This window comes from Selaginella moellendorffii, unplaced genomic scaffold (assembly GCF_000143415.4).
Source record: "Selaginella moellendorffii unplaced genomic scaffold, v1.0 SELMOscaffold_12, whole genome shotgun sequence".
In the NCBI taxonomy this organism is placed as follows: Eukaryota; Viridiplantae; Streptophyta; class Lycopodiopsida; order Selaginellales; family Selaginellaceae; genus Selaginella; species Selaginella moellendorffii.
The window spans coordinates 766,217-790,805 of record NW_003314273.1 but is presented as its reverse complement, the minus strand read 5'-3'; the positions used below and the strand labels follow the sequence as shown (position 1 = coordinate 790,805).

At 42.2% G+C, this 24,589-nt stretch overlaps 3 protein-coding genes across 3 annotated transcripts; 2 read left to right on the top strand and 1 right to left on the bottom strand.

Annotated features, from left to right (window-relative positions):
- Positions 1-10,014: 10,014 nt before the first annotated feature.
- On the top strand, positions 10,015-12,171 carry LOC9660289 (probable mitochondrial-processing peptidase subunit beta, mitochondrial). Its single transcript, XM_002969453.2, has 9 exons — positions 10,015-10,599; positions 10,678-10,842; positions 10,896-11,033; positions 11,094-11,245; positions 11,299-11,407; positions 11,489-11,587; positions 11,660-11,725; positions 11,782-11,889; positions 11,948-12,171. Exons 1-9 carry the CDS (start codon positions 10,045-10,047, stop codon positions 12,032-12,034), a joined length of 1,479 nt encoding a protein of 492 aa, XP_002969499.1. The 5' UTR covers positions 10,015-10,044; the 3' UTR covers positions 12,035-12,171.
- A 90-nt stretch (positions 12,172-12,261) lies between these two features.
- LOC9659489 (protein MIZU-KUSSEI 1) lies at positions 12,262-13,866 on the top strand. The gene has a single exon (XM_002969452.2). It carries the CDS (start codon positions 12,608-12,610, stop codon positions 13,481-13,483), a length of 876 nt encoding a protein of 291 aa, XP_002969498.2. The 5' UTR covers positions 12,262-12,607; the 3' UTR covers positions 13,484-13,866.
- Positions 13,867-14,386: 520 nt separating this feature from the next.
- Positions 14,387-17,814, bottom strand: LOC9659488 (ABC transporter D family member 2, chloroplastic). The gene is made up of 11 exons (XM_002969214.2): positions 17,622-17,814; positions 17,382-17,568; positions 17,266-17,333; positions 16,875-17,201; positions 16,658-16,822; positions 16,298-16,526; positions 16,030-16,223; positions 15,729-15,981; positions 15,407-15,663; positions 15,137-15,350; positions 14,387-15,049 (listed from the first exon to the last, which is right to left on the bottom strand). The coding sequence occupies exons 1-10, from the start codon at positions 17,793-17,795 to the stop codon at positions 15,174-15,176; spliced, it is 2,031 nt and encodes a 676-aa protein (XP_002969260.2). The 5' UTR covers positions 17,796-17,814; the 3' UTR covers positions 14,387-15,049; positions 15,137-15,173.
- Positions 17,815-24,589: the final 6,775 nt, after the last annotated feature.

Below are 24,589 nucleotides of genomic sequence, written 5' to 3'. Positions count from 1 at the left end.
GCTCGCCCATTAATGACTTCCCATGGACTCACCCCGATGCTCGAATGTGGTGAGTTGTTATAACACATTTCCGCAAGTCCCAAATGACTTACCCAGTCGGTCTGGTCTCCCGAGACATAGCATCGCAAATAATCCTCCAGCTGCCTATTCACCCTTTCCGTTTGTCCGTCTGTCAAGAAGTGTTAGTGCCATCAATCTTGACTCAATACCCATTACCTGTCTGTGGGTGATAGGCCGTGCTGAATTTCAACTTGGTGCGATACTGTTCTAGGAGTGTCCTCCAGAACTTACTGGTGAAGATCTTATCTCGATCTGAGATAATCTCTTCCGGCCTTCCCCGCACTCGAACCACTTGTTCGAAGAACAGCTTCGCCACACCTTCCGCATCCACAGCCGTTGTGGTGGGTATGAAATGTGCCATCTTTGAAAATCGGTCCACCACCACGAATATCGCATCGAACCCCTCGCTTGGGGGTAGTCCCGTGATGAAGTCCATCGTGAGACATTTCCACGGACGATCTGGAATGGGGATGCTTTGCAACAAGCCCCCACTAGCCTTCGTCACGGCTTTGACCTGCTGACATGTTGGACATGTCTTTACATAGTCTTGGACGTCCTTAGCCATATCTGGCCAGTGATACTTCCTTTTGAGTAAGCCCATCGTCTTGGGCACTCCGCCGTGTCCCGCGAGAGGTTCGTCATGACACTCTTCCAAGGCTACCTTCCTTAGTTCCCCTTCTGGTAAGCCACAAATTTTTCCTTTCCAATTTGCCAGCTTACCTCGTCTATCCGTCCAACACCGCCTTAGCTCTTGCTAAGTTCCCTTGCCAAGGTTCTCGCCTATGGTACCAGCTCCTACTTGGTCTCAGCTACTCACTGCACGAGCAACGGAGTGTTAACCATCCATCCACGGATTCCCAAATCACTCCCAATCCCCCTCCCCGGGTTAGACTGGACTTAAGGTTCGGCTACACTCCCCGCAAGCACAAGCAGCCAAGCACACCAAGCTTCCAGGTTCCTAACATCCTTTGGTACCACAAGACTTGATCATGGGACCCTCTAAATCCCAAGTCTTGAGTGCAACACTTGCTTCGGGACGCCGGGGCGAAACACCGTGGCCTAGTGGCCCGGTATGGGTACCTCTCGTTTGCTTGTAATATATGAGTCCGTTGCGTTCCGCATAGCCCGTTTTCTCTTCCGTTGGCAGCTCACCTCTCTGGTGAGCTTCCCGTGCCTCCAGATTCCTCAGCAACACTTCTTGTGCTAGACCATCACTCTCGTATGCGGTCCGCACATCGTCCCAAAAGGTTGCTGTCGCGCTAGATATCGCCAACTTCAAGCTCGCTTTTCGACTTAGCGCATCTGCCACGGTGTTGCTCTTCCCAGGCTTGTACAGGATCTCGCAATCAAACTCGGCCAAAGCATTAGCCCACCGACCTTGTTTTCCCCTTAGGTCGGGCTGTGACAAGAAGTGTTTCGTTGCCACATTGTCCGTGTAAACCTTGAAGTGTCTCCCAAGGTAGTGTCGCCACTCCTTGAGCGCCTTGACCACCGCAAACAATTCCTTCTCGTGGGCAGGCCACTTCCGTTGAGCCTTGTCCAGCTTTTTCGAGAAGAACGCTACTGGATGGTTGTCTTGCTTCAAAACTGCGCCCAACGCAAAGTCCGAAGCATCCGTGTCTACCTCAAAGTCCTTACCAAAGTCTGGTAATGCCAACACCGGAGCCTTCCTCAACTTCCCTTTGAGGTGGACGAATGCCGCCTCGCATTCCGCTGTCCATACCATCTTCCCTTTTCCTGTTTGGTCCGTTAAGGGCAGGGCTACTCTCGAATAGTGTCTGATAAACTTTCGATAGTAGTTGCATAGCCCCAAAAACGCCCTCAACTCATGTACATTCGATGGTCGTTCCCATTCCTGGATCGCTTGGACCTTCTCCGGGTCCACCTTGAGCCCGTCCCGGCCCACCACATGCCCGAGAAACTTTACCTCTTGTTGAGCAAAGTCACATTTGCTCTCTTTAGCATACAGTTTGTGTTCCCTTAGTTTCTCAAACACCTTCACCAAGTGTTCGGCATGCTCCTCTAGCGTCTCGCTATAGATCAGGATGTCGTCAATATAGACGACCACGAAGTGATCCAGATAGGGTACAAAGATATGGTTCATCAACGCCGAAAACGTTGCCGGCGCATTGCACAGCCCAAAGGGCATCACCAAAAACTCAAAGCTCCCATACCTCGTTCGACAGGTTGTCTTCTCGACATCTTCCTCAGCTACCCTGATCTGGTAGTATCTTGACCTTAGGTCAATCCTCGAGAAGTATTTTGCCTTTCCCAACCTATCGAACAGGTCCTCGATCCTTGGCAAAGGGTACTTGTTCTTCTTGGTATACTTGTTGAACAACCGGTAGTCTATGCACATGCGCATAGATCCATCTTTCTTTTTCACAAATAACACCGGCGCCCCATACGGCGACTTGCTCAACCTAACATACCCTTTGTCCACCAACTCCTCTAGTTGGCTTTTGAGCTCCTTGAGTTCTTTTTCGTTCAATCGATAGGGTGGACGAACCACCGCCTCAGCACCCTCGACCAGCTCAATCTTATGTTCTATCGGTCGTGCGGGGGGCAACCCCGCCGGTAGCTCCTCCGGCATCGTATCCTGGAATTGGTCCAGCACCTGCTGGATCACTAAAGGTACTTCTTCCGTTCTTGTCTTTTTATCACTCTTCACCGAGAGTAAGCACAAAAAGGCTGCCTTAGTTCCTTTAGTGAGTTGTCCTCTCGTGGACACCAGGTTTAAGCATGACTCTTTGGCCTTGCTTTGCCCTACCTTTAGATCCTGGGCCTCCACCCTAGATCTTCTTCCTTGGGCATTCGCCAATACCACAAGGTTCCTACCTTGTCCATGCAGGGCTACCACGAACCGATTAAACCAATCCATTCCGAAGATCACGTCAAATCCCGCCATGTCCAAGACGGTGAAATCCATGTCCACTTTCCATGTCCCCACTTCGACTCTCGCTTGTCGAAGTACCTCATCGGTGCTTTGGCTACCTTGAACAAACTCTATAGTCCTTGGTTCGCCTAGCCGCTGCACCGTTAGTCCGGCTTGCCGGACTATGTCTGCAGCCACAAAATTATCCGAAGCACCCGTGTCAATAAGGATCTTAACAAAGCTACCTCCGAGCTTCCCTCGGAGGGCTAGTAGATGTCGCGAACGACTCTCTACCAAAGTTGCTCGTGTAATGAGTAACTTTGAGTTAGGGACTGGATCACATACCTCAGTTTGGACTTCACCCGACTTGATGGCCATATTGGCTCTGGCCTTCTTCGGGTAGGGACATTCCCTCGAGAAGTGTTCCGCTTCGCTGCAGTTGTAGCATACGTTGTTGCCCACGTTGCTATACGACTTGACCTTCTTATCCGTGGGTTTGTCTTTTTTTCGCTTGACTTCCCCACGTACTCGCTCGCTGGCCACCGGATTTGCCTTTCCGGAACCCCGAGGACTCATTCTTAGAGAAACTCTTCTTGAATTTCCCCTTGCTATATGTTCCCCTCGGTTTGGCCCCTTTGTGAAACGTGGATCCCGACCCCGTCGTGTTCCCCTTTCGCAGGTTATCATTGAAATGCACCTTGATGGCCGCATCCAACGCTTCCTTGTAGTTGGTCGGGTTCCAGCGCATCACCTCACCGCGAGCCCAGGTTTGCAAACTTGATATAAAGGCATGGAACGCATCCATATCCCCCATGTCCGTGACAAGTATCCTCTTGGCCATGAACCCATTCACATATTCCTGGATGGTTCCAGTCTGCTTCAGCCTACTCAGCTCATCTCTCAGATGCAGAGTGGCATTCGGAGGAACGTATGTCGCGCGGATCCTCGCCTTCATCATGTCCCAGGTGGCCACCGGTCCTTCGTTGGCCTCCGTTGTTCTCCACCAAGACTTGGCATTATCTGCCAAGTATGGTTTTGCACATGGGACCTTCTCCGAGCTCGGTAACCGCAACGCTCGGAAGTAGTCCTCCATATCGTAAAACCAATCCTCCACAACCTTATAGTCGTTCACTCCCTTGAACACCGGTGGGGGCTTTGGTTTGTACTTGGGAACTGCCTGAGGGATTGATTCCACTTCGGTCTGTTCGACCTTGTCTGGTTTTGCCTCAGTCCCTGCCGAAGGGTCCGCACCTTCTGCGCTGCCAGCATCCGCAGTCTTTCGCTTTTTCTTCCGCTTCTCGTCACGCTTTAACTTGCGTACGAGAGTCTCTAGCAGGGCATTGGTCTGTGCCAACTGTCCTTCTAGCACGTCCAATCTCGCCTTGGACGACCGAACCTCACCACCGGACTCCTGTTTGGAAGTTTCCTCACTGGAGTCCTCCTCATGCAAGGATTCCTCATCCATAGCCTCTTGTTCAACCGGAGGCTCCAGCTCTGGCGGAGGTTCCGTCTCCGCCTGGGTTCGCTTACGCCCTGCCCTTGCCATCTCCCAGCAATCCGCCTCTATCCTTCGCTAGAACTGAGATAAAGGCTCCGATACCAAATTGTAAGCCACAAATTTTTCCTTTCCAATTTGCCAGCTTACCTCGTCTATCCGTCCAACACCGCCTTAGCTCTTGCTAAGTTCCCTTGCCAAGGTTCTCGCCTATGGTACCAGCTCCTACTTGGTCTCAGCTACTCACTGCACGAGCAACGGAGTGTTAGCCATCCATCCACGGATTCCCAAATCACTCCCAATCCCCCTCCTCGGGTTAGACTGGACTTAAGGTTCGGCTACACTCCCCGCAAGCACAAGCAGCCAAGCACACCAAGCTTCTAGGTTCCTAACATCCTTTGGTACCACAAGACTTGATCATGGGACCCTCTAAATCCCAAGTCTTGAGTGCAACACTTGCTTCGGGACGCCGGGGCAAAACACTGTGGCCTAGCAGCCCGGTATGGGTACCTCTCGCCCCCCACTTCCATCCCGAAGGAAGGCCCAAGCCCCTAGGAAGGGCGAGGACCAATGAGCCGCATGGTACTCAAGTGGGGCACCACTCCATATGAGCCGGGAGCACCGCAATCGGTTTCCCTTTCGGGAGTGGGAGCTGCTCTTGAGCACTTCCTTGGATGGCCCCTCCGGCACTAGCCAAGTCCATGCTCACTCCCACCCAAGGCCCCTCGGTCCCAGTCCCAACCTCAAGTCAGTTTGGGAGCCCCACTGGAGAGTCCCTTCTAAACTGGTTCCTGGACCTCACTATCCCTACTATACTTTTGGAACCCCCTGCAGCCCCCCCCCCCTGGGAGACGCACGCTTTGGGCTTTCACCCCTTGACCCGTATTAGTATTTGGACTTAGTCTCTGGCTCGATCTCGGACCCGATTTCGGATCCGACTTCGGATTCGGTTTTGGACTTGATCTCGGACTCGATCTCGGACCCGATCTCGGACCCGACCTCGGACTCGACCTCGGACTCGGTCTCGGACCCGATTTCGGATCTCGGACTCCGTCTCGAACTCGGTCTCGAACTCGGACTCGAACTCGGTCCCCGAGTCGGTCTCGGACTTGATTCCGGACTCGATCTCGAACTCGGTCCTAGAGTCGGTCTTGGACTCGATCTTCGACTTGGTCCCATCCGATGAACTCTTTGTCATTTTGGTCATGCTTTCGGGGTTCCTTTAGCCTACGACACCTCGGCGAGTTGGTTCCTTACAGGCATTTCGAGTGTACTTAGACTGAATGAGCATAAAGACAGAATTCCTACTTGTTATTAACTAAACATAACCCGGTAAGGAGTTCCTGTCTCGTTATGTCTTGCACTAGCTAGTGATAAGAACCCTCGCGTATTAAGATTAGTCCCTTAATATCGGTATGTGATAGCTTACCGTGTTTACCAAACACCCTCACTATCATGCCCTTTGTGTTAGTCTCATTTCGGTCCCAAATGCTAATTATGGAAAGTGTCTAGATTTGCTCATTTGACATGTCTACAGAATGTAGAGATCGGCCTAAACACAATGGTGTTTGTCCCATATCCAAATTCGCAATCTAAAGATATTCCATATTTAGTAAATTTTGAGCTTATCCCAAAGACTAACTCTTGATACTAAGGGAGGCTTGGGGTGAAAGCCCAAAGCGTGTGTTCCTCAAGGGGGGGCTGTGGGGGGTTCCAAATGTATAGTAGGGATAGTGGGTAGGTCGGAAAATATGGCCAACCAACTTGAGGCATAGTCTAACTCCCGCTTGCGTGCCTGTCCTTGTTCTACGTCCAGCTTGGATCTAAGTCTAAGTTCCACACCATGCTAGCTGGTGGAGTACCCATGTCCTCGCGTTAGGCCACCGATATGCCGAAATAGCACCAGACTCCGTTTAGCTCTGTTTTGCGTGCTGGTCTTGGCATTGGGATGCTGGTTACTTTAAGACTATTCCAAGTTGCTCCGGGCTCCTGTCCTTTTGCTCCTTGGGCTTTATGCTCGGGAGTTGCTCCGTGGTTCGGTTTCGTCACTCTTTGGCTTCGTGTTTGGGAGTTTGGCACCGTTCCTTCGTTCAGTGGCCCAAGGCCCTGAACCTCGGGTTTCTATGGACACGTGGTATGGACACGTGGCATCTGTCACATGGCACAAAGAGGGTTAGAGTCTGCTTCATGGTGTTATCCTATGGTAAATCACTATAGGATAAAGGGTCAAAACCACGTGCGCTACATGTACCGTAATTCTATGGTGGATACCTTCATTTGAGATGCTCCACAAAAGGAAGGACGTATTATGGATGCCCAATAGGTAGGAATATAAATTTAGAAGTAGGAATATACCTTACTCAAAGGTATATTATATTTTAAGTAACCAATCCTTCCTCCATATACACGTCCTTCCTTTTGTGGAGCATCCAAGCGAAGGTATTCACCATAAGACTATGGTACGGATGGATGACTAGTTGCCTCACATAAAATAGTTAATTTACATAATGGAAGGATTGGTAAATTCAATGCAAAAATGGTGGCCTACACAATTGCCCAATATGTACAATTTCAAATTTAGGGGTAGGAATATAAATTTAGTAGGAATATACCTTTTTCAAAGGTATATTATATTTTAAATAACAAATCTTTCAATTGTGTAGGCCACTATTTTTGCATTAAATTTACTAATCCTTTTATAATGTAGATTAGCTATTCCATGTAAGGCAACTAGTCATCCACTTGTATTGTAGTCCTATGGTGGATACCTTTGTCTGGGATGTTCCACAAAAAGAAAGACATATATATGGATGCCCAATACATAAGATTTCAAATTTGGGGATAGAAATATAAATTTAGGAGTAGGAATATATCTTGCTCAAGGGTATATTATATTTTAAATAACCACTAATTAATGGGAATCGAACCTATGCCATTTGCTCCAATACCACATGTAATGCACTCTATTTCTCTCCCCTTAAGTTAACTAGAAAAGGGGCAATTGCTTGATAAGAGAGCCCTCAATGGTTATTTTATCTTTATTTCCCCCAAGGTTCTAAGGATCCACAGTGACAGTATATCCAAATCTCTGTAAGCTCCTGCGTTTGGACTTCCTGGGAGGTCACCCAGCCCAGTACTATTCAAACCCAAGGACGCTTAACTCCAACTATCCCAAGACCCTTAACCGATTGGAAAAGGGGGTGCACTCTTATTCATGGGCCCTTTCCCTCTATATTTGAACCCCATGGATCGTCTCTCAAGTCGTTCCCTTTGGTTGCTTACAATCCACCACGCTTCCCTGCAAGTTCACGCCCTCGTGAACGGAAGCTGAGAGCCGCAACTCTCCCGAGAGCCTCGCTCTCTTGACACCCTACCCCTCGGGTCGAGCCCAGCGGGAGCAAACTGGACCAGCCAGATGTCAATCAACATGTGGTGCGATTCCCCTAAGCCAACCAACAGAGTCGGACCCAAGACCCTCTCTGATACCAAATGTAAGCTCCTGCGTTTGGACTTCCTGGGAGGTCACCCAGCCCAGTACTATTCAAACCCAAGGACGCTTAACTCCAACTATCCCAAGACCCTTAACCGATTGGAAAAGGGGGTGCACTCTTATTCATGGGCCCTTTCCCTCTATATTTGAACCCCATGGATCGTCTCTCAAGTCGTTCCCTTTGGTTGCTTACAATCTCATCCCATGATCACAAAGACTCTATTAATGAAACAAAAGCAAGATTCTCAACTTTATAGACACACCTAACATCTAGATTAGTATGAAAAGGATAGAAAACACTCAACTCAACATTAAATTAAGAATGAAAATCATAAAAGTTATAAATGATTGACATACCAAAAGAAGAAAACACTACAAATGAGGAAGAAATACTAGGGATATGATAAGGTGGCTTAAGCTAAAACATAAGAAAAGGTTGGGAAAGAGCAAAAGGGAAAAAGAAAAGATCAGATGACAGAATGAAAGATTAATATCTACCCCGTGAAATCTTCACTTCATCTTCAAAGCTATCTCCATAATAATCAAATTCATTATTACATTCTGGAATTCACTTGAGCTTATATACATTGCCTTGCCATAAACTTGATCTTCGAACATTTTCCAATAATTAAATTGCATAATCTATAACTTGCCAATTAATGTCACGATCTCACTCTACATGAACATAAGATGGTAGAACACTGAGAATAGAACAAACTATGTAATCATGTTCTATGGAAGTTGGAGGCAACAACACACCAAGGATATGCATAACACCAACATGATCACACCCTACATCACCAAAAGTTTGATCCAATGGAGTAGCAACTTGAAGTGACATACTCTTTGATCAATGACGGCATGGCATAGTAGAAGAAGAAAATGCAATAAAATCACAAGAAAAGTAAATATAAGCATAATGATAATTAAAATTCTAAATCTTGCAAAAAACTAATATAGTTCTAAATTTAAAAGAGAATGAAGAAATAAGAACAAAAAAGCATAACCCGAAAACTAAAGCAAAGCATTGCCAAAAAGCTTTGCCCTTCAAGGACAAATTGCAATGCCTTTCATCTCCACTAATATGAGTATTCAAGATATAAAAATAGGAATATTAATTAGGGTTTAGACTCTTGCTTATATACAAAAATGGATGGACTAAATTCAATTCCAAATGGACAGTCTATATACTTTAGTATTATAATTAGTGTATTACCTAGGCAGGATAATACATATATATACATACATGTATTTACAAATCTTACACCTTTAATTATAGTTGTTTTGTTACTAGTGGTACCACATAATCTAATATAAATAGCTTTCATTATTAAATATAGATATTTAATCTAGGTTTTAGTAATAACAAAATATTGTTGTAATAACCTTGATAAAGAATAAATATTGTACAATTTTAAGATAACATAAATCCTTAGTAAGTAATTACTATGATTTTATACTTTGTTTTCAAGAGAAAGGTTTCTTATCAAGATATATAGATATATAAATTTTTTATTATATATTGTTGTTTATCATTTTAGTCTTTCTTAATTATTTTATTTAAGTTTAAAATTTATTTCTTTCCCTTTAATTAGGAAATCATAAAATAAAATTTGTAGCTGTAAAACTCAAGAAGTTTTCTTTGTAACCATAAAACAAGATGAAATTTAAGATAAAATGTTTTTTTATTGCTATTAAATCCAAAGTGGATAAAATAGTTTCTCTATAGCCATTAAATTTAAGTTGTAATCTATTTACATAACCAAATTTGTTGATAATAAAAATATGTGACGTCTATAATTATTTTTATAATAAATATTTATTATATTATTTTTAATTTTATTTTAACTTATATTTTAACTTTATATAATAATTTCTATAAACATATGTAACTGTTTTATTAGATTGTTCCATGGGTGTTCAAAAATATGAAAGAAAGCCTTTGTTTTTTTTCGTTCTCACAATTGCAATTTCACTCCATCCCCATTGAAATGTTGTATACAGCAAATTCTCAGATGAGGTGTCAAGAAAATTTTGAGGCACTAATTAGTGGTAATTATAATAATCAAAAGTTCTTCCCCTTTGCACTAGAGCCCTAGCTCGCTAGGGCAACTCCATTCGGCCATGAGCAGGCTTGTGGCAGCTGCCGCGCGGCGGGCCGCCCGCTGGAACTCCAGGTTTGCCTCCTCCTCCGCCGCCGCCGCCTCGCTCACCATCCCCGATGAGCGCTTCACTCGCTTCAACTCGCCCGTCCCTAGCACCGTGGATCACAGCAGCATCCTCGCCACGCCCCCGACGCGCATCACCACGCTCTCCAATGGCCTGCGCGTCGCCACCGAGTCGAATATGGCAGCTGAGACCGCCACGGTCGGGGTGTGGATCGATGCGGGCAGCCGATTCGAGACGGATGCTACCAATGGCACCGCCCATTTCTTGGAGCATATGATCTTCAAGGGGACCAAGAAGAGGAGTATGCAAAAGCTGGAGGAGGAGATCGAGAATATGGGAGGCCATCTCAATGCCTACACCTCGCGCGAGCAGACCACGTACTACGCCAAGGTTCTCAAGAAGGATGTGCCGGTCGCCGTGGATATCTTGGCCGACATTCTCCAAAACTCCAACTTTGACGAGGACAGGATCGCGCGAGAGAGGAATGTGATTCTCCGGGAGATGAAAGAGGTAAAAAGGCTCTTTTCTTTTTCTTCTTTCTTTTGTTTCTCTGAGTGCTTTTTTTCTTCCTTTCTTGTTCTTGATCAGGTCGAAGGGCAGATGGAGGAAGTGGTGTTTGATCACTTGCATGCTACTGCCTTCCAGTACAGTCCTCTGGGCCGGACAATCCTTGGACCCGAGGAGAACATCCGCTCCATCACGAAGGAAGATCTGGAGAACTATATCTCGACGCATTACACAGGGCCACGCATGGTAAAATCTCGTTCTGTGGTGCTCTTGTTTCATTGATCTTGTCTTCTTGTCAGGTTGTCTCTGCTGCTGGTGCTGTGAATCACGATGCCCTCGTCCGGGATGTTGAGAGGCTGTTTGGCTCGCTTCCAAGCGACGGCACCACAGCGGCCGATCTCATCGAGAAAGAACCAGCTTTCTTTACTGGGTCCGACGTAAGTTTTGTCAAACTTGTTGTAGGCTCCTGCTGACATTTTCTTGTTTTGTTCTTACAGGTGAGGTTTAGAGACGATGATATTCCACTGGCGTATGTTGCGATTGCTGTCAAGGGAGCCTCATGGACCGACCCGGATTCCATTCCCTTGATGGTTATGCAGACGATGCTTGGCTCATGGAATAAGAATTCCGGAGCTGGGAAGCATATGGGGTATGTATCTGTGACGATTTGAGTCCACTCTTTCAACTTTTCCGATTGTACAGGTCAGAAATGGCCCAAAAGGTGTCAGCGAACAATATCGCGGAGAGTATCATGGCATTCAACACAAACTACAGTGACTCGGGATTATTTGGAGTCTACGCTGTTGCAAAGGTTTGTTTTTTCTTTCCTTTTTTTTTTGTTCTCGTTTCAGTTTTTTTGCAACGCTCTTAATTTCCTCCCTGACCTCTCCAGCCAGACGTTTTGGACGACCTTGCATGGGTAATCACGCGAGAGATGACCCATATGGTCTACCATGTTCGCGAGGATGACGTGATTCGTGCTAGAAACCAGGTTGGTTTTACTCAAAAGTCCTTCAGAAGCACGATTTAGTTCTAACGACACCGTGGTTCTGGATGGATGCAGCTCAAGGCCTGCCTGTTACTTCACCTCGATGGTACCAGTCCCATCGCCGAGGACATTGGACGCCAGGTACTTCCTCGCGCGAAAACAAAAAATGCTGACTCCAGTGTCCGTAACTTTTGCAGATACTCACGTATGGTCGTAGAATTCCCCTGGCGGAATTATTCGCCAGGATCGATGCTGTGGATGCGGCGACCGTGAGGAGAGTTGCGGAGCGTTTCATCTACGATCAGGTTCGTGAAAGTCATTGCTTTTCCTTTTGGGTTTCAACTAAAGGTGAGAGTTTCCCAGGACTTGGCTGTTGCTGCCGTGGGATCGCTGCAAATTCTTCCGGATTACCACTGGCTGCGCCGCCGGACATACTGGCTGCGATACTGAGATCATGACGAGAGAGGCGATGTATCGTGGGAATAACGACGACGAACTGAGAGAAAAATTTAAGATGGAGAGAGAGCTAAGCTAATTGTATGCGTTCCTGGAATTTTGGACAATGGAAGAACTTAAATAAGCGGATCTTTCACTATGTGGCCGGTGTATATTCCGTCCAAGTAACCGTTCGGTCTGGCGGACGGAATGGAATGGAATGGACCACTCTTGTTTATTTGAGCTGCCACTTTGTTTTTTCGGGCTTGTCTAGCGTCAGGGAAAAAAAGGCGCTGTTTGATCGACACAGTCTCTAGGAAATCGAGAGAGGAGAGCGAGCATGGAAGAATCGATTTGAGTGGCTTGGGAGCTACTGGATTGCCTGCCAAGCAAGGCCGCTTAAATCGCGAGCTGGTTCTTGATTGATCAATCGTTTCCAGGAAAAAAAATTCACTTTTTCTCTCGAGAATCTTGTAGAGCTCTTCTTGGGTTCTTTGATCAATCGCCTCCAAGTTCCCTCCTTGATTCACAGCAACGGAAAAGAAAAGCTTTTCTCTCTGGGAAGAGAAGAAGAGGAGCTCGCTAGCTATGGGGGTGGCACCGATGATTGCGGGCGGGGGCCGGCCGAGATCGGTCAAGATGGTGGATTTGAGCAAGCAGGACAACATAATCGACGAGCCCACCAGCGTCCACTGCGAGAAGGACGTCAAGTGCTGGAGATCTCTCGCGTCGATGCTGGGCTCTCTCGTGATCCCCTGCTGCTGTGGCTGCAAGCTCCAATTCGAGACCAAGATCCGGAGCTCCTCCACCTCCTCCTCCTCCTCCACCGCCACCACCACCACATCCCCTCCAATCTCCTCCAATTCCTCCTCCAAGGACCACGATTCCTCCTCCAGGCGATCCTCCTCGGTCGTCACCGGCACCATCTTTGGCCAGCGCAAAGGCAAGGTGGTGATGAGCATCCAGGAGGATCCCCGCGAGCCGCCCGTGATGCTCCTGGAGCTGGCCATGCCCACCGTCCTCCTCGTCAAGGAGATGTCCTCGGGGCTCCTCCGGATCGCGATGGAATGCGAGAAGAGGCACGAATCATCAAACGAGCCATGCTCGCCAAGGAAGAAGAATCACCGCCACCACCAGCGCGACCGGCATCTCTACTCGGAGCCAGTGTGGACGATGTACTGCAATGGGCGCAAGGTTGGATTCGCGGTGAGGAGGCCCTTCACGGAGCCCGACAGGGCCGTGCTGGGATTGATGCAATCGGTCTCGATGGGCGCTGGAGTGATCCCCGTCCAGAGCTCCTCCGGGGATCCCGCGGGTTCGGATGATCAGGAATTGGACGAGCTCATGTACATGCGCGCTACGTACGAGCGAGTAGTGGGATCCGCGGACTCGGAGTCGTTCCACATGATCAATCCGGATGGCTCCCCAGGCCAGGAGCTCAGCATTTTCCTCCTCCGAGCCTAGAAGAAGAAGAAGAAGAAGAAGAATCTTTCTTCCCCGTGATCACCGGAAGAACAAGGTAGAGCACGATGCATGTTTAAACAAGAATAATTTCCCTGGCTTTGTGTGTTTCTTTACATTGGGGGCGGGAGAATTTGGAGGTGGGTCTTCGATCCATCCATTTGGGCTCGCTCTCCGGGCGCCATCGAATTGATTCGAGGGTCACATTCTGTCCAGTTGGACGAATGGATCGATGGATTGATCGACGCGCGCTATAGCTTTTACTATGCATAGAATAGGATAGTTGGGCGCGGTTTTCTTTCTTCCTCGGGCTTTTCTAGATTGATCTCGATCGATTGACACCCGAGTTGTTTAAGCGAATTTGTGTGAGGCCAGCATTCCTTGTTCGTGATCTCCTGGTACACAAGGAGTGGATCGAAATCACTCGACGACACAAAACGCACACCCCCGAAAAATAAAAGAAGAAGGGGAATATTCGCGGAGATCCTCCGCACAGGGCCACACATTTCTTGTCGATTTTCAGTTGAAGCGAAATGTTCGCGCCAAATGGCTATGGTCCACAGGCTACTTCTGGAAAACTATATTTTTTTAATTTTCGTATGCTTTTATAATAAAAGTATGAATAGTGTATACACTTTATTATAAAAAAGTATTAACAATGCATACGGCTATAAAAGCATAAAGGTTTGGATGTATTATTTTGTTTTTTTGTTTCCTAGCTCCTTGTATTGTACTTCACGCCCATGACCCAAGTTGCGCCTTTGTGGCCAGGAGAATATGCCAAAAACGAACGTTCCTACAGCGCACGGTATATCCACCTCGTTCTGTACAGTCCATATCCATCCACAAGCATAAGCATAGAGATAAAATGGAAAGCTACAAAGAATACTAGCTGGTTCCACCATGACTAGTTAACTTAAAACACTGCTAATTTCACAGGTTAAAACGCTAATCCTTACAACTTGTGATTAATAATCCAAATGGTCGGGAGTGACCACAGGCAGCTTTGCCCATCCTGTCTGTCCTTGGCGCGTCCATTTTCTTCCATCCATCGCTGGCCGCAACGAAAGCTTTTGTTTGCACGCGTGACCACCTCTCCAAAGAAATCTCTCTAAGAGAATCTCCTCTGAAAAGCAGCCCAAGATTTTTTTCTCCCTCCATTTGCTGTGGATGACTTTGTTTCTGCCTGCGCTGCTTGCTCTTGTTTTGCTTTGCTTTTTGCCCGGCTTTTGCTTTGCTTGTCTCCTCCATAGCTATGGCTCTCCGCGATTTGCTTCCTGTTAAGCCTCGGCCTCTGGATTGAATCTAGCTGTGAGACTTTGAGAGGAGGAGCCGCGACCACTTTGCGTGCTATGTTTATGCCTGTCTGTCCGGGCCTCTGCAAATTATTCCCATCCCCTTCCTTCTCTCTTTCAACTAACGTTGCCTGTCAGCTTGATATTCAACGCGATTCGCTTGGCAGCCAGCAGCGGCAGAAGCAGTAGCCACACTGTCAATATGCCACTGGAAACTCTTGGCCTCTCTTTTTTTTCCTCCACTTCTTTAAAGAGGGTGTGTTGGTTGGTCGAGCTGCAAGTGCACAGAGTGTTTATAAGCGAAGAACACGTTCGAGAGCGCAAGAAAAACTGGTGCGAAAACAAAAACAGCAGTGCTTACCCGTGAGGCGTGGCCTGCAGGAGTGCATAAATATCTCTCAGTTGGTGCCAAGAGTTTGTTGCTCGCATTGCTCCAGATTCTCGAGTGACCAAGAGTTGGCATCGTTTTTATTGTCGAGCCTGAGCAAGTGCGTGTGGAAGCGACGGAGCGTGCTTCTGTGCCCGACGCTAATCACGGATATCCCTGATGTTTTCAGCACTCCATATAAATGTGCCTGCGCAGCAATACCATCACCATCATCATCATCATCAAGAAAAACTCAGCACAGACCTCAGTTTCTTCGTCGAGAGCGCTGGTTGCTTCGTCCAGGAGAGCGAGCCTTGGTTTTGAAAGTAGCATACGGGCGAACGCAAGGCGCTGCTGCTCTCCCAGGGATAACACGCTGGACCAGTCGGCGAAGGAGTCCAAGCCATTGCAGCGAGTGAGGAGTTGTCCCAGCTTTACTTGGCGGAGAACTTCCGCTAGCTGATCATCAGCTGGCTCAGCGTTTCGGGGTTTTGGTCGTGTGGAGGATTGCGAAAGTAGGCCTACATGCAGGAATGAAGTTAAAGCTAGAACTTTGTGAAGAACAAAGGAGAAAACAAGTGTTTACCATCATCAAGCTCCTCTTTCTCTTCCACGTTCCATGTTGGATATAGGAGCTGCTGTTTTAATGTTCCAAGGACCATGTATGGCTTCTGAGGAAGAAACAAGATATCCTCTATGGTGCGTTCCAGCAGGATGGAGCCATTGGACTTGGAGGAGTTTCCGGTAAAGTAGCGTTTGATTGACCCGCTTCCACACTTCCAGAGTCCAGCAATAGCTCTTAGAAGCGATGTTTTTCCACTCCCACTGGCACCCATCACCTATAAAATACGTTAAAATACAACACATCCAGCTTTGCTTATACGAACCAGAAGATTTTGTCCTTGAGAGATACTGAACGTGAGGTTTTCGATAAGAACCAATGTATACTGAGGGGTCTGGAGCGTTAACTCCTCCACTTCCAAAAGAAGAGGCTTTGCATCTTTCTCAACGTAGTCAAAGATTTTGATGCCTATCAGATCCTCAGTTGCTACTTGTGCATCCAGTATATCACTGAATTCACCTGTAAGAAACAATAAGAAACGACAACCATAAAATAGGAACAAACAAGCCGAAAGGAAATATATAGAAGCGTACCCAGACGATCAATAACAGCAGAAAACGAGCTCAGCGACTGAAACTGATATATGATCAAGGAAAAGTCGCCCAGGATGTGGTTGAACGCAGAAAAAGACTGATTGATAACCCCGAAATCAATCTTGCCAGTAAAATAGAGTGGAGCAACAACGGCTGCAGGTAAAACCTGGATCACATATCTGTAGCCGCTTTGGAAAAACTGAAGATTTCTCGAAGCTAAGAGCAGTTGCTGTAAAGTCACAAATGAAAAAGCATTAGTTTTCAGAACACTTGAAAAAAAAACACTGCCTAGAGAGCAACAAAGAGCACGGGGGCAACACAGTGCACTCGCGATATTTACCACAAGAGAAAAGCTCGTACACTGTAGTTGTCAAAGGTTTGTCTGAAACGCTCCAGCAGCAGCTGGATCTCATTCGTTTCTCCTTGATAGAACGCAATAGACTCGGTATTTTCTCGCACGCGCACCAAGCCATATCTAAAATCAGCTTCTCTCTTTTCTTGCATAAAGTTAAGATCCACTAGACCCTGCATTTACCGGAGCTGAGCAAGATATAAAAAGATAAACAAGACAATCTACCTTTCCTAGCGCAACGCTTATTGCAGTGCCGCCAATGGAGTAAACTACAAGAACTCCAAAGAGCGGTGGATATATGCTGTAAAGAATACCGCTGAAGGATATAAGATCGATCGTAGCGTTGAAAAGAGCTAGGCTGAATCCCAAAGCGGTGGCTGTGAAGGAGTTTAAATCGTCGACCACGCGTTGATCCGGGTTATCCACAAGCGACTGAGACTGGATGTTGTAGAATGATCTATTCTCAAAATATCGTTCCAAGTAATACTTTGTCATCCATGCTCTCCAGCGAAGAGACAAAGTATCACGGCTATAGTCTCGGAAGACAAACACCTTCAATCAAAGTGTTGATGGTTTCAATCGTTGAAAAAAATAGAAGAAACCACCAAAAGCTTACCGGGATTCCAGCAATGAATGCTCCCAGATAGTATAGGAGCTGCCGAGTGAATTGCTCTTGATCCTTGCCTGAAAGAAGAAAGAAAGATACACATCAGAAAATAGTCTAAAACTTACTTGCGAGTGAGTTGTAGAAATCTCTCCCAAGGAAGTTAAATCCCACGCTTATTCCCGTCGTTGCGAGCGTGAGAGCGAAGACACCAACGAGGCGGATTCTTGCCTGTGATTTGTCATCCGAGCTCCAGTATGGCGCAGCGACTTTGGAAAATCTTCGAAAAAGAGTGCCAAGGTCTGACGGCGATCTCTGTCAGTGCAAGGCCATCGTTGCTTAGCTACGAGAAAATGTAACGGTAGTACCTTTCGCTCCGATGGAAGAAGAGGATCAACAATGCAAGGCTCGTCCTCATCGTTCTTGACGGCAACCATGGCAACGATGGAGGAAGATCTTCGCGCAGTCCTCGACTTCCACTTGTGGCGATCCGTGGCAAGAGGACTGAATGCGGTGGCTGTCGCCATAGCCAGGAGCGCCATTGCCTGAGCACAAGACACATATAAGTGATATCCCTAGCGTTTAATTTGAAAAAATTATAAAGCTGAGATTTTATTTCCAATTAGTGCTATTTTAGAAGCAAAAAGTTTCAGAATTTAAAATGTTAAAAGGCTATTTTTATTTTAAGGAAACATTTATTAATTAAAAAATCAGATAGTAATTTTTAAGAAAGTTTAAATCACAAAAATGAAAATTCATGAAACTCTATAAAAATAACATTAATGAATAATAAAAATTTGATTATGTAATTGCATGGAATATAAAAATAAAATATAAAAATATGTATTTTTTATTAGCCCCAAAACCATAACTTATATATAAAAGCAAATGGTATGGATTGAAACAAATTTTATAACTACCAAAATTGCACAACTTTAATAATAATGTATAACATTATAGCCAATACATTTAAATTTCACATCATCCCCTCCTCTTGTAAAGATAAAGGTAGTTAATGTTCTTTAGTTGATAGCTAGGATTTGGAAAAACACAAAAGGAAGCACTAATGGATTTGTAAATGGTATTAATTAATTTTTATCCATTTTATTGAAGCACTTTAGCTATAATATATATATAATTTCTGGAGGATTAGTTTATTAAATGTTATATTAAATGTCACATCTGTGTACAAAGAGACACCAGTGGATTTGTAAATGGTGTCAATTTTTTAATCTTTTTTTACCCCTTTAAGCAAAGCATTCAACTATAATACATATATAATTTTAGGAGGATTAGTTTGTTAAATGTTATGTTAAATGTTATGTCTATGTATAGTTTTTTTCACTGAATAAGAAGTCCTTTAGACAAATTAAAAAGTCTCCTAACCCAGTATTATTAAAACCTAAAAACACTTAACCCTAAATATCCCAATACTTTTAATTGATTGAAAAAGGGGGTGTATGTTTGTTTACAGACCCTTTCCCTTTATATTTAAATATTATAAATCATTTCTTAAATCATTTTCTTTGGTTGTTTATAGTAGGTAAATGATGATAGGAGTTATAGTACGGTTGTTGTCCCACTTGTACATGGTTATATATTCAATAAACTTTGTTTGAACCAATGGAAGAATGTTTGTCAAATTAATGATGCTAAGATTTAATATTGGCAATTTATGGCAATTGCAAAGATAATCTCAACTTCGTTGAAAATATTAAATCATGACCATATAAAAGTTTATATAATGAAGCACCAACAAACTTTATACTTATGTGACATATGTATACCAAAGAAACAGTAAATAACTATCTCCAATCCAAATGCTAAAATTTCATATATTTTGTGATCATCACTTTGATTGTTTGAACAATCTATTCCACCAAACCATCTATTTATGAATAATAAACACTTGTGAAAGTATGCATATCCTTAACTAAGACATTAAAACATGAAATGCCTCAATTATAAATGCAAGATTATTATATGATAAAATTTGCTCTAAATAAGAATGCTAGAACACCACTCGATTGAGGAGGAAATATCCAATAGTAGTCAGAAACTCACAAAAAAAACACAATCTTCCACCCAACAAGTCAATTAGTCGAAAAGGATAATAATGTATTTATGCTAATAGTCGATTATGGAAAATACTATATTAGATCAAATGTTACTAACTTAAATAAATGGAAAATTACAATTGAGCCCAATTGTCTTTCTGCAGCATAAAGGGGAGTATTATGAGCTTCGCATCAAATGCAACTATACATATACTGAATAATATCATGTCACATGTCCAGTTAATAGAAAAATTCACATAATAGAGATAGTGGGTAGAATGTATGGTTAACTAACTTAAGATATAGTTTAACTTTCACTTGCATGCTTATCTTTATTTTGCATTTGGCTTGAGTCTAAGCCAAAACTCTTAACCATGCTAGTTAGTGGGGTACTCATATCCTTGAATTAGACTATTGATATACTAAAATAATGCCAAAACCTTTTTTGGCTTCATTTCACATATTTGGGATGTTAAATGTTCTAGGATTATTTTTATGTTACTCCATGCTTTTGTTCTTTCACTCCTTGAGTTTTATGCTTAGGAGTCACTTCATGCTTCAATTCTTTCACTCCTTAGCTATAATTTGGGAGTTTAACTGTCTTTTCATTTAGTGGTCTAAAGCCTTGAAACTTAAATTTTGCTCTACTAACATTGGCCTATGTATCCAAAGGTTTAGTTTTGCTTTATGGTTATCCTATGGTAAATCACCCTAGAGTAAAGTGTAAAAGTCATATATGCTACAATCACACCATATATTAATATTGATATCTAACAAAAACACGAATTATAAACAACTTAAAACACGAATTATAAATAACAAATTATAAAGAGAACGACTTGAAAAATGATTCATTAAAGTTAAAATATAAAAGGAAAGGGCTATTACACACCCTTTTCCAATTGGTTAAGAGTTTTGAGATGTTTAAGATTAAACATCCTTGGGTTTAAAGAATATTGGGTTAAATAACCTTTTAGGAAGTCCAAATTCATAAAGTTATATATGGGGTGGGTGACCTCCTAGGAAGTTTAAATTCTGGAGGTTACAAGTGGAACAACAAACTCATCAGAAAATAGAAAAGAGGGTAAAAAAATAAGAAGAGCTCAACAAAGGGTGTTAGTATTAGCCAAATTCAAGAAGTTATAAATGGAACAACAAACTCATCAAGTATATAATAAAAGGACAAAGAAAGGAAAGGAGCTCAAGAAAGAGCATTAATATTAACTATATAACTTTTCAGGAAATGAACAACTTTGATATTATATATATGGAGTTTTAAAGCCTATCGAACAGTATGACCAACTAAGTTCTTTTGCTTCAACAATGAAGTAACCATAGCATTATCAAATTTTAGTAATGTCCAAGAATTAGAGCTTTCTATCTTAAAACCCTAAACTGTTGTGTTGGGGGTTAGGGCTTAGGGTTGTTTACTAAACACTCCTCTATTATGAAGTAATTCACCTCTACTTATATAAAAGGTAATATTGATAGTTTTAGCAATGCTTGCAATAGTGTAGTATAATTAAAAAAATGATCAATAAAACAACCAAGATATTACATCCTACCTAAAAAGAATTATACATCATTTATATACTTCAGAATAGGGAACTTTAGAACAACTAAAAGTTTATCAAATAATTTGCAAAACTTCATGAGACGTATCCTTGAACCCAAAGATATACTTCAAGTGCTTTAGCTTCAAACCAACTTCTCACAATTGATCCAACACTTTGTGAATATTATGAATATATTATTCCCATTCTCCCTCCAAATGAATTAAGATGTTATTAATAAAGTTAATAGTCACCTCTCCAATGGTATTTAGAGATGCCTTCCAAACATGAAAAAGTAAAGATTTAACTTAGTTTCATTGTGCCTAATATTATTGTAAGTGAATTGCACTAATGAAAGATATAAATTCTATTATCCCTACCTTTGGCCAATGCTACATTATAGTATATCTCTTACTATTTGATTGACATGCTCAATTTGCCCACTCATCTAAGGATGATCTTCACTTAAGAGCTTCAAAATCATTTGTATAGTTTGTTAGTAGTCACCTCTAGCATATCACAGAGAACCTCATTTATTATTAGTGTAACACCCTCTCATGTTAATCCAATTAGAAAAGATATAATTATCCACTTTAATGGCTATTTTATCCCCATATATCCCCCAAGTGCCAAAAATCTAAGGTGATAATATATCCAAATTTCATCCCATAATCACATGCACTATAATCCATTAGAAAGTTGTTAAAGCATTGTTCAAACCAAATAGCATCACCAAAAACTTGTATAAACTAAATGATTGTAAGTTTCTGAATTTGGACTTCTCTGGAGATCACCCAACCTAATAATATTCAAACCCAAGGACACTTAACTGTAAGCAACTAAAGGGAACGACTTGAGAGACGATCCGTTAGGGTTAAATATAGAGGGAAAGGGCCCATGAACAAGAGTGCACCCCCTTTCCAATCGGTTAAAGGTCTTAGGATAGTTGGAGTTTAAGCGTCCTTGGGTTTGAATAGTACTGGGCTGGGTGACCTCCCGGGAAGTCCAAATTCAGGAGCTTACATTAACCCCAAGTATTCCAAAACGCTTAATCGATTGGAAAAAGGAGGTGCATTCTTGTTCATAGGCCCTTTCTCTTTATATTTGAACCTTTATGGATCGTGTCTTGAATCATCCTTTTTGGTTTCTTACAATAATATTCTTCTTGACTATTGGCATTATCTAATATCTAGAAACAAAATCTAACTTAGTGAACTAATAACTTATCCCTAAATGATCTAGAAGATTAATAATGTGAGGAAGAGGATATACATCCAAGATAATTACCTTGTTTAACAAATGATAGTTGATGTAGAATCAAATACTCCTATTAAACTTTGTTACAAGATGAGATTCACACACTTAAAAACTTCAAGACTTTTAGATAACACCCTTTTCTAACACCTCCTTGACATTTACAATTGAAAATTTCATCTTCTTTGATGACTAATACTAAACAAAAATTTTGAATGAACAAGTATCTTTAGTTGATGCATTGCAATATCAACCTTAAACAATATGTCAAAGTCGAAGAGATCAATATACTCCTTAAGGCAATCAATTGCTACAATATAAAAACTATCTGAGGGATTTGAAGAGGGAATAAACAAGTAAGAAGTAAGACATAATGAATAGATAAAAGTGATGAAAGCAAAGGTAAAAGCAAAAGGACAAAATAAAACACAAATAAGATGAATGAGAGAGAAATAAAAAAGTATTAAGCAAAGGGAAGAAGCTTTAAAGTCACATTTAACATAATTGTGTTGCAACTAATCCATATTAAAGATAAAGTCAAAAGTTTGAATTAGCACCACCTACAATAATTGAAGCTCAAGCTTAAGACCATTTACATATATAATTGGGTCCACTTTATTTTACACACATATATGTGTATAGTGATTGCTTTAGAGAATGAAAATTAACTCTGCCACATGATGCAACTGTAGATGGAAATGTATGGCAATAGACTGAGTGATAGAAGATAAATTCAAAATTGTATCAACTAACACAGAGACAATAATAAAGACCTCTTGTTATAATAAAGAGTTTGGAAAGTAAACACTAGATAAATTAATGTTGAGTGAACCTTTTGGATGATACTCTTGAAAAAAGGATGGAGAGGTCACTACTTACTTGACTTCTTGTTTCATGGAAAAATTCCTATATAAAAACATTCTATCATAGCAACATTAATATGACATTATTGACACCAAGACCTCCACTTAGGAGAAATGAAGGATATTAATATGGAAAATACCATAATATTGATATGTATGATCAACCTCATCACATGCTTAGTAGTGAACATCACATCTAAAACCATGTGCTCACCCTTATCCTTGAACATAGGCAACAACAGTATTAACATCTATTAGAATAAAATCATCTTCCACACGAAATGGAGCTAAAGTACATGTAACAATAAGTAGGGAAGGTAATTTCTCATAACATTATGCCAACTGAAGAGTGTCGTCAAAGATGGCTAGAATAAGTGCATACATAAGTCCCACAAGATTTTGATAAAGCACTAACCATAACATGTTTAACTTGATTTGTTTTAATATACTTGGTTTCATATGAAGCAAAAGGCTTCAAAAGCAAGTATAACATTCTCAATTTGATCCATTTTGATATATTTTGCTTCGTATGAAGCAATAGGCTTCAAAAGCAAGCACTAATTTGCATAATTAATTTATACAACTTTTGATGGAAATAATATAATTGCTAGAATGTATTATCATCATCATCATCATGTTATAAGTTCCTAAGTTTAGACTTCCTAGGAGGTCACCTAACCTAATATTACTCAAACCCAAAGATATTTAATTTTAATTATCCCAAAACCCTTAACTGATTGAAAAAGGAGGTGCACTTTTGTTCATGGGCCCTTTCCTTCTATATTTAAACTTTTATAGATTGTCTCTTTTTATAGAATTGTTCTTTTTAGTTATTTACAGATATCTAAATGTGCATTTGAAGATGTCCAAGAGAAAACTGTAATTTACACAAGTTATTGCACTCAAACCATTGTACTATTATAGTGTTGTCCCTTCAAAGCATGTGGGAAACTTGTATAGACATCGAACATCATGCAAAGAATGATATGTAGCAATCACTATAAAATTACTTAACCAATTGTATTATCCCTAGGATTTGTAAGAACTCTAATTGAACATATGGATTAGTAAAAGCAAGAGGAGTTACACCATATGTTGTGAATATTACTATCAATTAAATTTGATTATTACAACCATACAACATTTAGCAACTACATCAATTGCTACTTTAAAGTTAAAGGAGGAGGAAGTTACTACTCTACTATAAAGATGAATGAAAAGAAGAAAAATAAAAGAAAAAATTAGAAAAAATATAAGAATAAGAGAGATTTAGATAATGCTAAATCAAAAACACAAATTTAAGAAAAAAAGAAATCTAGATAATGCTAAATTAAAAACATAAATTTAAGCACTCCTCAGGAACAATTGAAGCCTTCTAGTAATATGAGTGATAAATGCATATTAGATTAGCCCAGAAACCCTAGTTTATATATAGAAGCAAGTAGTTCATTTAAAACCAATTCAATGGATACCAAAATCCCATTCTACTAATAATAGTGTATAACAATATAGTTATACATTTAGATCTCACAATATATGTATATTTCATTATCTAATTTACTTAAGAAAATTAAATTTACTATGTAATCACATAATTACACTGATATGA

Bases quoted from the DNA above. Each gene is read 5' to 3' on its own strand.
- LOC9660289 (XM_002969453.2), top strand. From the start codon at position 10,045: ATGAGCAGGCTTGTGGCAGCTGCCGCGCGGCGGGCCGCCCGCTGGAAC. The intron at 11,408-11,488 runs GTTTGTTTTTTC...TGACCTCTCCAG, and splicing joins GAGTCTACGCTGTTGCAAAG to CCAGACGTTTTGGACGACCT. The intron at 11,890-11,947 runs GTTCGTGAAAGT...AGAGTTTCCCAG, and splicing joins AGCGTTTCATCTACGATCAG to GACTTGGCTGTTGCTGCCGT.
- LOC9659489 (XM_002969452.2), top strand. From the start codon at position 12,608: ATGGGGGTGGCACCGATGATTGCGGGCGGGGGCCGGCCGAGATCGGTC.
- LOC9659488 (XM_002969214.2), bottom strand. From the start codon at position 17,795: ATGGCGCTCCTGGCTATGGCGACAGCCACCGCATTCAGTCCTCTTGCC. The intron at 16,527-16,657 runs GTACGAGCTTTT...GTGACTTTACAG, and splicing joins AAACCTTTGACAACTACAGT to CAACTGCTCTTAGCTTCGAG. The intron at 15,351-15,406 runs GTCTGTGCTGAG...ATTGCTGCGCAG, and splicing joins CTCTCGACGAAGAAACTGAG to GCACATTTATATGGAGTGCT.